This window comes from Oncorhynchus masou, chromosome 19 (assembly GCF_036934945.1).
Source record: "Oncorhynchus masou masou isolate Uvic2021 chromosome 19, UVic_Omas_1.1, whole genome shotgun sequence".
Classification (NCBI taxonomy): domain Eukaryota; kingdom Metazoa; phylum Chordata; class Actinopteri; order Salmoniformes; family Salmonidae; genus Oncorhynchus; species Oncorhynchus masou.
The window spans coordinates 14,675,278-14,690,220 of record NC_088230.1 but is presented as its reverse complement, the minus strand read 5'-3'; the positions used below and the strand labels follow the sequence as shown (position 1 = coordinate 14,690,220).

The window sequence follows — 14,943 nt, the reverse complement described above, 5'->3', positions numbered from 1 at the left end:
TGCATGCCACCGTTTAGAATGTATAATAGACAATAACAAGACCACTAGATCTGCCAGGCAAAATACCGTTGTCTGAAATTGTATTAAGTATAAGCTGCTTACTTCTGGACCCGTCCGTTTATAAACCCCTTCCAAACGATTCCATTTTGTAGCTCCGTGGCCCTCTGTTGGAAAACCGGGGAAACTGGCCTGGGAACAGGACAAACAGTTGAAGCCCAACCCCCCCTCTCCTTACCGTTTACCAGTCCTCCGGATTTTAACATGGCTCCTGGCTGCGAACAAACGTCCAGTAACCGAACCTGAACGTTTTTCTCTGTCAATCGACCCTCCCGCATTTCAATCAGGTAAAGATTTATTAACTGTTCGGTCGTGGGGTTTCCCACGAATGGAAATGTTGCTGAATCGAACGCTATAGTTGGCATCACTTCGACTGTACAGCCTGTGCGATTAGGGGAAGACATTTCAGCAGATATTTTCTGTGTAGCCTACTTCGTCTTCTTAAAAATGCACCGATTCGAGAGCAACATTTTGGGCTCATATAACTTCAAATTGTGTACATTGTGTCTAACTGAAAGACTGGCGATTGCATCTCACAATTGTATCCAAATATTTCAATATAATTTACATAATTGTGCAAGCACTTCGCTTCATTTGTTACATGGAACGCAATTAAAAACGGCGTCCGTTTGGCGAGCCATGTCCCGCACTGTCAGCAAATTGTTTCTCAAGTAGGCTTTTGCACATTGAATATGCTATAGCTCGATATGCACAGCAATGTGCTCTATAAAACACACATGATATGTGGCTGTTCAATCCAGCTTTCGTGGAGCGTGTTTTGGTTCATAATTCGTAGTTTAAGTAACTTTGTGCAGTAAACTATTAATGTGGCGTATAAACCAGATGGATTTCATAGTAGGCTACAATGTAGAATATATCATACACTGTCTATGAACCAAAATCACAAACGGGGCCTCTTCTGATATAAATATGCCTGAAATGAACCATATTGCTCCCATTTATGTGGGCAGTTTTTAAGTAGTGACGAGAACGTTACGGTAAGGGTTAACTCTCTTGCTCGGATCTTCGCCATGTAATATTGTACAGATCAGCTGTGGGAGGCGCATGCGGAATACTGACGTGCAAAGGCATCAGGGAATCTGATTTGTCAAACTCGAACTGGGCGCCCGCCCTCGATACACAAAACTACAGTACCTACAGTCATAAGAGTAGAATGATTGTTGGCACAGGGATGGATCACGTACCATTTGGATAATAATTTGAACTCGCGTCCGCCTGGATATCAAATAATTGTGACAACATCGTCGCCGCAGTGGAGTTATGCAACATTGTAACAATTTGCAACAGTTCGCCCTTTGTGCAACGTGGATGTGATTATTTTAGAGGGGATACATTGTTGCTTAAAGGAGGACGCTATGAGAGATTAAATTGTAACCGCTTCGGATGTAATTCCGCTGGACGGACACCTTGATGTTGCTGTGCAAATATTTTCAGGGTGCGTAGGGGTTTTGTTTGATTGTACATAGACCTACGACCGATGACAGAGGGTATCGGTTTATAAACGTGTTACATTATGTGGAATTAATTTTTTAAAATCTGAACTGTTATACATACCTATTTGCACTTTAAATGCACGTCGCCTTGTCCAAAGGTTGATAGGTGGATTTGTTTTCTGATGCCAGAACCTCCAGATTGCCTGTATGGCCGAATCATGAAGTTTTTTACATTTTTGCTTTTGCTTCCAGAAACTTTAAAAAGGACTAAAAAGAGTGGGAAGCAGTCCGGCAAGCTGCCAGTATGCTATGAAATCGTGACTTTGTCCGTGAAGAAGAAGATGGCTGCAGAACTGTACCCTGCCAGTTTAAACACCAACCTCCCTAACAGCAACGGCGCGGTAGTGACTGCAGCCAGCAAGAAAAACATCGTTCAGGTCACCCAAGCTGTGACTGTGCCGACTACGACTGCCACTCAGCAAAATATCAACAACAACAACGTCGAGACTACCAGTTGGCAGTCCACTCACCCGACCTTGCGAGAAAGGTATGTCAAGCTTCAGTTCTCGTTCTATTTTATAATGCAAATATTATATTATGCAAAACCTTGCGTAGTGATTGCCCCTCCGCGATTAAATGTCATCGATTTAACGTGGCATGATAAATTATATATTATTTCGCTTCTTTCAGGAATGCCTTGATGTTCAATAAAGAACATATGGCCGATGTTCATTTCATTGTGGGTCCCCCTGGTGAATCACAGAAAGTTCCAGCGCATAAAGTAAGTGCGCTTTTCTTCTGCGCCACAGTCTCAGCGTGTTGGCTCTGTGTAGATTAGGAGTCTGAAGCAGTCATGTAGGCATATGTATAGTAGTAGCCTACCATGCTTTTCCTGCCATTGTGGCCCATTGGACAACTGTCATATAATTTACATTTAAGTAAATATAAGCACAACAACTGTGTAATGTGCACATGCTTTTTAAGAATGTATCCCATCTTGCCAAACAATATGCATATTGACAATATGCATATTGAAATAACCCACTTTCCCTCTTGTGTTTACAGTATGTTTTGGCTGTGGGCAGCTCTGTTTTTGGTGCCATGTTTTATGGAGACCTGGCAGAAGGGGAGTCTGAGATTCACATCCCAGACGTGGAGCCTGCTGCTTTTTTAATTCTGTTAAAGTGAGTAACACCATCTCTGTGTAAGACTTGCTAATGTATTTCAGTCCTTTTTGTCAGCAAAGTTGCCATGCTTTTGTCATATATCCAATATATAGGGGCGGCAAGTAGCCTAGAGGTTTGAGAGGCAGGCCTGCAATCTGAGGTTCGCTGGTTTGAATCCAAAGTTTCCTATTTAGTGCCCATCACAAGGAACGTAACCCTTTAACTTCCTTTAAACCCTTGTTGTGATTGTTTGATTTCAGGGGGTTGGGTTGGACAAAAAGTATTTTTCATGTATTTCTGTGGTTGGGGTCAATGTCATTTACATTCAGGATATTAATTGAATTGGCTCATTGAAATGGATTTGGTCCCCAACCCTGATCGATTGATGTTTAGCAATCATTCCAATCATACATTGTGATGGTGGATGTGGTTATAATGGCTAAAATCCTCACTCCCCCCTCTTCCAGGTATATGTACAGCGATGAGATTGAACTGGAGGCGGACACGGTGCTGGCCACTCTGTACGCCGCCAAGAAGTACATTGTGCCTGCCTTGGCCAAGGCTTGCGTCACTTTCCTGGAGACCAGCCTGGAGGCCAAGAACGCCTGTGTGCTGCTCTCTCAGAGCCGCCTCTTCGAGGAGCCAGAGCTGACACAGCGCTGCTGGGAGGTGATCGACGCCCAGGCTGAGCTAGCCCTCCGCTCCGAGGGCTTCTGTGAGATCGACCTGCAAACCCTGGAGATCATCCTGCGCCGTGAGACGCTGAACACGCGCGAGGCAGTGGTCTTCCAGGCAGTGCTGGAGTGGGCGGTGGCTGAGTGCCGGCGCCAGGGCCTGGGCGCCACGGCACGGAACAAGCGGGCTGTGCTGGGCAAGGTGCTGTACCTAGTGCGCCTCCCCACCATGACTCTGGAGGAGTTTGCTGACGGCGCGGCACAGTCGGACGTGCTCACCCTGGAGGAGACGCACGACATCTTCCTGTGGTACACAGCGGCCAACAAGCCCAAGCTGGAGTTCCCGCTGGCTCAGCGGACAGGCCTGACACCGCAGCGGTGCCATCGCTTCCAGTCATCGGCATACCGAAGCAACCAGTGGCGATACCGGGGCCGCTGCGACAGCATCCAGTTTGCCGTAGACAAGCGTATCTTCATTGCCGGCCTGGGCCTGTATGGCTCGAGCGGCGGCAAGGCTGAGTACAGTGTCAAGATTGAACTGAAGCGGCAGGGTGCCACACTGGCGCAGAACCTCACCATGTTCGTGTCGGACGGCTCCAGCAGCACATTCTCAGTGTGGTTCGAGCACCCGGTCCAAGTGGAACAGGACACCTTCTACACGGTCAGCGTCGTGCTGGACGGCAACGAGCTGAGCTACTTTGGGCAGGAGGGCATGACTGAGGTGCAGTGTGGAAAAGTGACATTCCAGTACCAGTGCTCCTCGGACAGTACCAATGGGACGGGCGTGCAGGGGGGGCAGATCCCCGAACTGGTCTTCTATGCATGAACCCTAGGGTTGGTTTGTAACACATCCCCTCCCCTGCGTGGAAGTGCATTCTACCACTGGATTTGTTGAACATGCTGGGGATTATTAGAGGGTCCAAAAGCAAAAGAGTTCCTTTGCCTTCTTCAACAATGTAGCAGCAGTGAGAAATTATGTAAATGAAAACATGCCTGTTAGTCCTTTGACAAAATGTTTGAGTGATGGAATGCTCTTTCCATTTTTATTTATTGAGATAAAGATAAAACCTATGATTTTAACTATTGAGCGCTGTGGCATGCAGCTTGGTGTAAATATTACAGAGAAGTTGTATTATTGCACTCTTACTGGGCCACTCCCTGTTAGCGTGTTGTTTTTTGTAAATAACTTGAGGCTAATTTGTTTACAGCTTGAGGTTGGCTGACAAATGACATGTCTTGTATTTAGTGCGCAGCTTAATGGAGCTGCAGAACATAAAGAAAACGTTTTTGTGACTCAAACTCAAAGGTGTTGATACTTGTTCTTTGGTAACACGCCCTGAGATTACATGACAGAGTATGCTGTTAGACGATGAGAGAATAAGGGGTCACCAGGGAACCATTTTCTTACATAACATCATCTCCACCTCTTCCAGGAGCAAAATGATGCATACCATGTAGTCTGGAGTTTGAAATACTCAGTCATGTATTTTTTTGACACAAAATGAGGCGTAATGTAATTATGACTCTGTATTATGCTGCAGCATACTCAATTTCGAATAGGCCGACAACCTCCTATAGTGAAATGTTATTGCTTTAACAGTAAAATCATGTTTCGGCTTGCCACTTGTGCCTTTTTAGGAGGGTTTGATCACCAATTTAAACTTGAAAGGCAAATGACCTTCGCACAACCCTGACAAATCACAACGGATTCATACATTTCTCTCACGCTGTGATTTCAAGTGTTCCACAGGACAACATAATCGCTCTGTAATCAAAACAGAATAATTTGCATAAATTGCAGAGGCGACAAAGCGACTCGCAGTGCCCTTTTTTCTGTTTCAACCAAAGCTTTTTACTCACATCTCCAACATATTCAGGGTACTGTCTGGCTCATCTTTCTGGTTGGGTCCCACCTCTCAAAGTTGTTAAGTGAAATTGGGAGATGGATTTGAATTCAACCCATTGAAATGTGCTTGCAGTGCTTTCATCATTCTAATGAGGGGTAAACACTAGAGCAAGTTGGAGATGGTAGAATGGCAGACTTTCTGCTGACAGGCAACTGGATAGGAATTACCTAGCAGGGAAGACATACTGACCTGCTACTCAGGGCCCATATTCACAGTCTCAGAGTGCTGCTGACCTAGGATCAGTCTAGAATTTTCGCCAATATGAATTTATGGACAGGGGGAACATATTAGGGTAGCCTGGCCGTTAGAGCGTTGGGCCAGTACCCGAAAGGCCGCTTACTGGCTGACCCTGACCCTGGGATATGCAAGAAACACATTTCCAATTCATGCATATAATACGTGTGAAATAGGACAAATATAAGCACCCACCAAATGTATTATTATTATAGATCAGCACTCCTCTGGGTCTGTATTCAAAGAGCATATCAGAGTAGGAGTTCTGCTGATATAGGATCAGTTTTTTCTTTTAGACCATAATGAATAAGATTATATGGGGTGGGGTTATAATTCTTGGAGGGATTTATTTTAGTTTTTTGTTCCTTTTTTGTACTTTTTTAACCCCTTTTCCTCCCCAATTTCGTGATATCCAATTTGTAGTTAGTCTTGTCCCATCGCTGTAACCTCCGTACGGACTCGGAAGAGGCGAAGGTCGAGAGCCAAACACGACCCTGCCAAGCCGCAGTGCTTCTTGACACACTGCTCGCTTAACCCGGAAGCCGGCCACACCAATATATCGGATGAAACACCGTACCACGGGCAACCATGTCAGCTTTCATGCGCCTGGCCTGCCACAGGAGTCGCTAAAGAGCGATGGGACAAGGACATCCCGGCCGGCCTAACCCAGACGACACTGCGCCTCCTCATGGGTCTCCCGGTCACGGCTGGCTGCGACACAGCCCGGTATCAAACCCGGATCTGTAGTGACACCGCTAGCACTGCGATGCAGTGGACCTCTGCGCCACCCGGGAGGCTCTTCTTGGAGGGATTTTAAGTCTATTAATCCCAGGTTGTGTACTTGGATGATTACCTCGTTTATTCTCTGTACCCCTCTCATTACATTAGTCAGATGAGAACGAAGCAGAGATGTTGATCTTTTACGGGAGGGGATGGGAGGCGGGCATAAAATGACTGCATAGCAAGTCGTCAAAACACTTGAAAGGCATGGGGACACAGTGCCCCCACTGGTCAAATTGCAAAATGAGGTACTGCACTTGTCTTCACAATGTGTATGCTATTCAAATGGAAAAGTCTTAAGAGAGATCCTTGGGACGTCCAACTCTTGACTTCACCCCAATGATGTTGACATTTAAAATGGTTAGGGTTCAGGGTAGGGATGTCCCAAGGGTGCAACGGCTGCTGGCATATGTAAAAGTGCAAACACTCATATGGTCTGCATATTTCTTGGCAGGGTGATTCCAAAGACGGTACAGCATGAAGATAGGCAGAAACTGCTTCGCCAATAGAAATCCCCGATCACACTTGACATTGGCGACCTAAGCTCATGTGCAGAAACACTTCATTGGGTAAAACGGTCGTCTCGTGCCGAACTGCGCATGTGCAGACCGGCAAATCAAACACACTCCTATATAAAGTTGTTCTTGACTAAAAAGTTTGTCACAATGAAGTTAGAGTAATAACATGTTCATCCTACTTGAATCTGGGTTGTGCCTTTTAGATTTCGAGAAACAGCTATGGAAGAATTTTTCACTTCTCTCCTTGACTTCTCATACCCCAAACCCCGGCCCTGTCTTCTTGGTCTGCTTCGTAAGCGTTCCCAGAAGTCTCTTGATGTTGGGCCTCGGGGTTTAGAAACTCTGTGGTGATTCACTGTGATGTGTCCCATCCTTCAATAGTTTTTCCCTTTCTAGAAGATGACTCATTATCTGTTATCCAGTCTTCCATCAGTGGCCATAATTGAAATGAACTAAATATGGAAGGTATTGTTGGTCACTTAAAGTGTAGGGACATAAAATAGCCAATTAGCTTTCAGTTGGTTTGTTAAAGAAAGAAAGAAAACAATGAGTGAGATACATTTACAATCGGCAAGGATTGGATAGCTGTAACAAACAAGCCAAAGTTCCACCCAGCCTATCAGCAGTGAAGCAAGTACCAAATTGCTTATACCTATCCAATCACTTTCAGATCTGACCAAGTACTCACTGGCCAGGTTGGAGGGCTATGGATTGATTTTGGAATTCAGCCCTTGAGCTAAAATAAGGAGTAAGGTGACATTGCCCCTAGACAATGATCTTGTGTCAGTTTTAAATTTCACCCACTAATGGTTAAGGCTAGGATAGTGGAAGCTGATCCTAGATCTTACCTATTGCTGGGGAGTTGATGCAGAGCTCTCGAGCCAGCAGGAGGAAGGTCTTCCCTAGGATGTACACGTTCACCTGTAAAGCGGAGGAGAGTTGGGCTCTGTTCCAAAACTTTAAGAACGCATCTTTCCTGCCTGCCTACCTTGAAATTCCTGATCGGATTGGTGAAAGCCATGTTATTTAACTATTTCCCACACCTGTCAATTTGTGTTAGATCTGTTATTACATCAATGAAAGAATGCACATCCTTCCTGCCTCCCGTCCTTGAAGAAATCCCTGATCTGACGTGGCTGGATTGGTGAAAGCTGTGTGTTAGAACCGTTGCTTAGACCTATCGATTTGTGCTAGATCAGTGATTATGTCAAGGAACGGAGGAAGGAAGGCTGTTTTTAAAGTATTCAAACAAGGCCTTGCCCCCTGTTCCAAAAATTTCAAAACATATCCTTCCTTCCTTGAGGTAATCAATTATCTGTACCTACATGGGTAGATAAGTGAAGGCAATGTTTCCAATGTCTTTGTCCAATCAAACCTAGGCAAATCAGTGATTTCTTCAAGGAAGGAAGATTGCTTTGCTGTCAGCTAATTATAATTTAAAGCTTAATAGTTGCAGTCATATGAAAGTTAATTCAATTTCAAAGCAGGAATTGTATATGGAACTGGAGTAGGTAGAGAAAGTATGTTTTATATTGTGTTCATAGACGTAAAGTGTGTAGGGGGGTGAAAAGCACATTACTCAAAACCCTTGCACCCTGTGCCTTAGCCCCCAGTGTCATGAGAAGCTGCCCCAACTCTGTACACACCGATCTAAGGTCAATTCTGTATTCCCCGGCTAATGGTTAAGGTTAGGCTATGGGGTGCATCAGCTGTTCCCAGATCGGTGTCTATGGGCGACTTAGGACCCACTCGGGGGACCAGGGCCACATAGCACTGAGGATTCCGTAGGCTGGTCTTAAATCTGTTTGTGCTTTCTTGTAAAGTCATATGGTTGTTGTATGGCATGACAGCCACTATGGGAGTGGGTTATATAGCACAAACAGATCTGGGACCAGGCTAAGGATTCAGTGCATTGGTGGCATATTTCTGGAGAGGCTCCACCCTTGCCTGACCACGGCCTTCCAATACCAAACAGGGGTAAGTCTAGGGTGGGGGCCATGCTCCCAGGACAGCTGGCCTGGACTGGGGGTAAAAATATTGCACTGCGCCAGCTGTGTCGGACAGAAACGCTTCCCCCAGGGACCCAACAACTGAACATTAAATTCCCTGCATTGAATTGACATACTCTCTGTCCTCTAGTGGCTAGATACCCCATGGGAGATTTGGACTTTGTTCTTCATACATTTAATGATGTTTTAGGAGGTTTTACTATGTGAGGAGCTGAAATGAAAATGGTTTGGTTATGACGGATCTGAGATTTAAAATGTCCTTAATCTGCATATCATTTGGTTTTTCATTTTTGGTAGGCAGTTCAGTTGTTTAATTTGGTAGTCAGCTGACTTGCTTGTGTCACACTCCCTGCAGACCACATCATTCATTGTGATGAGGCTATACCCAATGGCATTAGTATGTGGATATCACATATCGCCTGGGGCCGTATGTTTTAAGCATCTCAGGCTAGGAGTGCTGATCGAGGATCAGCCCCCCCCGCCCATGCAATCTTATTCACTGTAATCTAAAAGGCTAAACAGATCCTAAATCAGCACTCCTGCTCTGAGACACGTCGTACATACGGCCCCTGGGTCAAATACATGTCAAATACTTGAGAGCTGTGCATGATTTAGTCTGTGCTGTACAATGGATCCAATGGAGTAGTCCCAATAGTGACACTTTATCAGTAGTTAAAGGCAACCTTTACCTTACTTCCCTGAATGGTTGTCCTGCATGGCTACATTCCGTTTCTCTACCACTCTCACAATGTGTACACTCGAGCACCACCCCTTATGGATTTAAAAGAAATAGACTGGTGCCAATAATAAGGTGGGAACTCCCTCCAGCCATGCTTTCACCAATCCAATGCTTTTAAATGCATGAGGAGTGAAGTGCACACATCTGGAGAAGGGTAGAGAATCGTAATGGACGAAGACAGAGACTAAACGTACCTGTAGGAGATCACTCAGGTCCAGAAGCATGTCTGAAGAGGGAAGGAGCGTTAAGGAAGGAAAGGTGACAGCAACAAGGGCTTTACCGCAAAGAACAGAGATATACCATGGTTGTGTTCAGTAGGCACTAAACAAAAAGTAAATGGTCTGAAACTGCAGGGTACTATATGAACTAAGTTGCATGACCAATTTCTCAATGGGTTCAGCACTTACAAATACTGTTCAAAGCAAAGTATACAACATTATTACAAGCCAAAGGCTATTTTAATTATTTATGTTTTTTGCCGAAATGGCCCAAATCGATCTGTCAATAACATTCTAAGAATGACCTAAAAAATGTATTCTTAATAATGCTAATAAGTAAGAGGTGCAATGTACTTTTCCATCAACAAAACAGAAAACAAATTCTGAAAAGAGAATGCCGTCCTTTCAAACTGAAAATAATGTAAAAATATTAAATCCAGTGTTCAAGACAAGTAAGTAAGTCTAGGGCCTTAGAATTGTGCACTAGGTTTGTTTTTTGCCAATTACTACGGTGAGTGAGACGGTGCATACGTTGATGCTGGGGTCTTTCTGCAGTCAAGCATCAGGTGACTCAAACTCCCCTGATGCTTGGCCCCTTCGGCTGCCGAAGCGCGGCTAAATATAGAACTGGTCCCGCAGTGCCTCAGCTCCGCCCTAGCAACCTGCAGACGAGTTCACCTAGAGACGGGACAGAGGGAGCGAAGTGGATTGACTTGGGAAGACTGCCGGCTGAAGCTCACCTCACAACGTGGTGAATGGACGGAAGTGTGCAAGCACACACAGACACACACACAGACTGGAACATACATTTCCAATTGGAAGACAAACACACACCTGGAACACAAACACATATTATAAATGACTAGCGTACACGACTACTATACACATTGCAAACTTCACAGCCATACACACACCTGACCAACCTCTTATTTACCATTACAAACAACAGCCGAAAAACAAGCGCGCACACACACTAACCAACACACACTGGATAGGCTACATTGAAAACAATCGACTGCCAGTTGAAAACACACACTTTCCTTCCGCCCTCTGATGTACACACACGCTCGTACCTGAGCAACACACACATGGACACCCAGACACCTGAGGTGACACACACATAGCAGGTGTGGCCGATGGAGAGATTACAGGGTCCATTAATCTCAGCGGGGTGAGATTAGATAAGCGCCACAGAAAGGGAAAGGATAATCTGATAGTTCCGCCGCCATTCGACAGATAATGCAGACCGTCGCTAAACCTCACACACTAGGGATGTGTTCCAAATGGCACCCTATCACTACATAGTGCACTACTTCTGATAGTTCTTCTCCAATGGACTATTTGGGTAGTTCGAATCCACTGAGGATTTGAATAGCAATATCAAGGAGAGTGATAGGTTAGACAGTCCTGTATAACGCATTCGCCTTTGGGCGAGTGGTGTTAATGTGTGTATTATAGTCTAGTAAAAGGGTGTGGTTATGTGTAAATCAATAGGATTGAATGAAGCCCCTGAGGACCTGTATCCTTCTATCTGAGTCCCCTGTGACTAACCGGAGGAGCCCAACCCAAACCCGACCTAACCCCCAAGGAAAGAGAGGTGCACCCTTCTCCCAGCAACGCCACAATACACAGACAACTGCTGAGATTCTCTGGTGTTACACAAACACATTTCTCTTTAGTACAGGCCTTGAACGTTACAGTGTTACAGAACCCAGGTTGGACTGCTGAAGTGACAAATGAAGACTTAGTATCACTACTGTGAACCTTACACCAACAGTGATGTGGTGGTGCTATACCCTGAAGCAGGACACAGCGACCTGAGAGGGATGACTAGAGGTAGGCCAGATACAAGCATCATCAAGTCACTCTAAGATACAGTAATTCCTTTCTCCCCATCACTTAACCATATGTGGTTACGTCGACTGTAAATAGAATAGAATCTACAACGTATATGGTCCTCCCCTTGAATTTCTAAAAGAGTCCATGCAAACACACATATGAAGAAAACGCTGGTCAATGGTCAATAAGAAGACTTTCACGTTACTTTGCAAAAGGTACTACTGAGCACGACCAGGGTGAGTAGAATCTCTGCCCAATCAGTGCAACCTTAATCAATTCACTTCCATGGGAGGAAGAAAAACAGCAGTGCTCCAGACCTTCAGGCTTATATTTGAATATCCTTGATGTAGATCAGTCATGGCTGGTGACACTTTAAATGGGAAGGACAGGCTCATAGTAATGGCTGGAACGGAGTTAATGGAATGGTCTCAAACACATCAAACACCTGGTTTCCATGTGTCTGATTCCATTCCATTCACTCCATTCATTCATATGAGCCGTACTCCCCTCACCAGCCTCCTCTGATGTAGAATTACTTATGGTGGTCGTGTGGCGCTGGGTCCAATTCCGCTGGGGCCACAACTCAAAATGCATCCACACATGACTGTAAGTCACTTTGGATAAAAATGTCTGCCAAATGGCACGTTATATTATTATATATTATTCCTCACACAGACAAGATGGCCTCCCTTTATGACAACAGCTTCACCAAACTTACACCTTTGTTTGCTTTACACTCGTCTACACTGTCGCACCTGAGGAAAACATTTGTTGTTCCACTCTCCACCGTTTAACAGCAATAACTAAAACGCTGATGACATCCTCAAGGTTGTGGAACTATAACTGTAATGGCTCTTACGGGAAGAGGTGGGAGGGCAGGAGTGGCGCTTCCTCAACGCGACACCAACAGAAAGCAGATGAGCTTCCTCAACAGACCAATTAGTGAAAAAAGATCAGAATGCGGGCTGCCTGTGTAAACGCAGCCTATGTGATTTATAATCTGGAGTAGGGTGATGTTGCCCCTAGTAGACACTGATATTGGGTCAGTTTTGCATTTCCTCCACTAATGGTTAAGGTTATAATTGGGAGAGGGGAAGCTTATAAATGCATTCTGATCACTGAGCGGTTTGATCTGGACGCTGCGGTAAACGTTCGAGCTCTTCTGCGGCCTTGGAATTGGGAGGTGTGTCGTTGGACCTGATCGGAAAATAATGGTTCTCAGAGATGGGTGTGTAGAAGCACGTGCTGAGCATCCATCCACAATAACTCACAAACACACCCTCTCGATTACACACATGGATGCACAAACACATCCACAAATACACACAACCACAATAACACACACAGACAATACGACACAAATACAATCATTCTCCCTTTCTCTAATCTCCCCTGGGCAGATTCTGGGTGTAGAAGAATCTGACCGAAGAATCTGCCGGGACTAAATGAGATGCGAGAGATAACGAACAGCCTTAGTTCTGGTTTTTGTCACTGGTTATTTTGATATATCTGGATTGGGCGAAGGCGGTGCTTCACCTCGAGTGCTTCGCTCATGTACCCAAAGTAGTTTCCTTTAGCGAGGGTGGAAACTTTGTTTTTGTCAGAATTTCTAACACATATGAACACAGTTAATCATGCAGCTGACCAAAGACTGTACTTCTGGGTTAACAGAGATTACCCTTTCTTTCACAAATACAGTACTCAAACACACACACACACGTTAATCTGTAACCATTGATATGCCTTGGAAACACCGTCACCCCAACCCCCCATGGTCAAATACAATCTCCCCCCTTTGGCCCCCTTTAGGGCAGCAGGGGGTGTGGTCCCAGTCCCAAGGATACGGGGCGTGCCCTCAGTCCGGCAGACCAAGTAGAGGCAGGCGGCAATGACGTGCGCCATCTTGCGTCCGCGCGTCAGGTGCTTGCTCACCACCATCTTAAAGAAGTTGAAGGCCGTGTCCAAGCAGTGCTGGTTGAGCTGCAGCTGGCTGCCCAGGTTGTGGATCTGCCGCTTTCCTGTGGATCGAAACACACACACACACACACACACACACACACACGCACACACACACACAGATAAATAGTACACCCACACACACTAGACTACTAGTGTTTTGGGTTGCCAGCAGCGGTGATGTCATGAGCGCGAGAGCGGGGCAGACAGGCCTAGTTAATAGGGCCTGACAAACCGCCCCTGTGCTTCTCCCAGGCAGAGAGAGAGACAGACAGCTGTGTACTTACCAGAGAGAAGCCATCTGCAGCACAGCCTCACACACGCACACACGTATGCTTGCAAACACATACACACTCACAGACACAGACACACACGCAAATAAGCAAAATCCATGAACACACAGATGGTAATACAGAACACACATACTGTATACAGCAACTCTAGTCCAAACACAAACATAAAAAATATAAAAAATATGCATGTTCAGTTCCATTCCCCGTAGTAGGATATATTTGTGTTAGGTTATCAATAAACCCGTCTCAATTGACATTAACATCTCCCTCAACGTCAGCAAGACCAAGGTGCTGATTGTGGACTATAGGAAACAGGGACGGGTGAACACCCCCAACATTCACAAGGCCGCAGGGCCAGACAGATTACCAGGACGTGTACTCTGAGCATGCGCTGACCAACTAGCAAGTGTCTTCACAGACATTTTGAAACTCTCCCTGTCCAAGTCTGAAATACCAACGTATTTTAAGCAGACCACCATAGTGCCCAAGAACACTAAGGTAACCTGCCTAAATGACTACCGACCCATAGCACTCACGTCTGTTGCCATGAAGTGGTTTGAAAGGCTGGTCATGGCTCACATCAACACCATCAACACCATCATCCCAGAAACCCTAGACCCACTCCAATTTGCATACCGACCCAACAGATCCACAGATGATGCAGTCTCTATTGCACTCCACACTACCCTATCCCACCTGGACAAAAGGAACACCTATGTGAGAATGCTATTCATTGACTACAGCTAAGCGGTCAACACCATAGTGCCCTCAAAGCTCATCAATAAGCTAAGGACCCTGGAACTAAACACCTCCCTCTGCAACTGGATCCTGGACATCCTGACGGGCCGCCCCCATGTGGTAAGGGTAGGTAACAACACATCCGCCACGCTGATCCTCAACACAGAGGCCCCTCAAGGTTGCGTGCTCAGCCCCCTCCTGTACTCCCTGTTCACTCATGACTGCACGCCAGGCATGACTCCAACACCATTATTAAGTTTGCAGATGGCACAACAGTGATAGGCCTAATCACAAACAACAACAAGACAGCCTATAGAGAGGAGGTCAGAGACCTGGCCATGTGGTGCCAGGACAACAACCT

At 45.6% G+C, this 14,943-nt stretch overlaps 2 protein-coding genes across 3 annotated transcripts in view; one reads left to right on the top strand and one right to left on the bottom strand.

Annotated features, from left to right (window-relative positions):
- The window catches only part of brf1b (BRF1 RNA polymerase III transcription initiation factor subunit b), a 140,253-nt gene that overhangs the window by 97,296 nt on the left and 28,014 nt on the right, over window positions 1-14,943 (bottom strand). Inside the window, exons 4-6 of the mRNA XM_064925051.1 lie at window positions 13,440-13,613; window positions 9,733-9,764; window positions 7,639-7,711 (exon numbers count right to left, since the gene is read on the bottom strand). Of these exons, the coding sequence (XP_064781123.1) occupies window positions 7,639-7,711; window positions 9,733-9,764; window positions 13,440-13,613 (279 nt within the window). The remainder of the gene's footprint in view (window positions 1-7,638; window positions 7,712-9,732; window positions 9,765-13,439; window positions 13,614-14,943) is intronic.
- Window positions 234-4,650, top strand: btbd6b (BTB (POZ) domain containing 6b). Of its 2 annotated transcripts, XM_064925050.1 has the most exons (5): window positions 234-344; window positions 1,764-2,058; window positions 2,202-2,292; window positions 2,577-2,695; window positions 3,145-4,650. In XM_064925050.1, exons 2-5 carry the CDS (start codon window positions 1,853-1,855, stop codon window positions 4,175-4,177), a joined length of 1,449 nt encoding a protein of 482 aa, XP_064781122.1. In that variant the 5' UTR covers window positions 234-344; window positions 1,764-1,852; the 3' UTR covers window positions 4,178-4,650. The 2 variants fall into 2 exon arrangements, with proteins under 2 accessions (XP_064781122.1, XP_064781121.1); XM_064925049.1 differs by lacking the exon at window positions 234-344 and having other exon boundaries at window positions 362-2,058.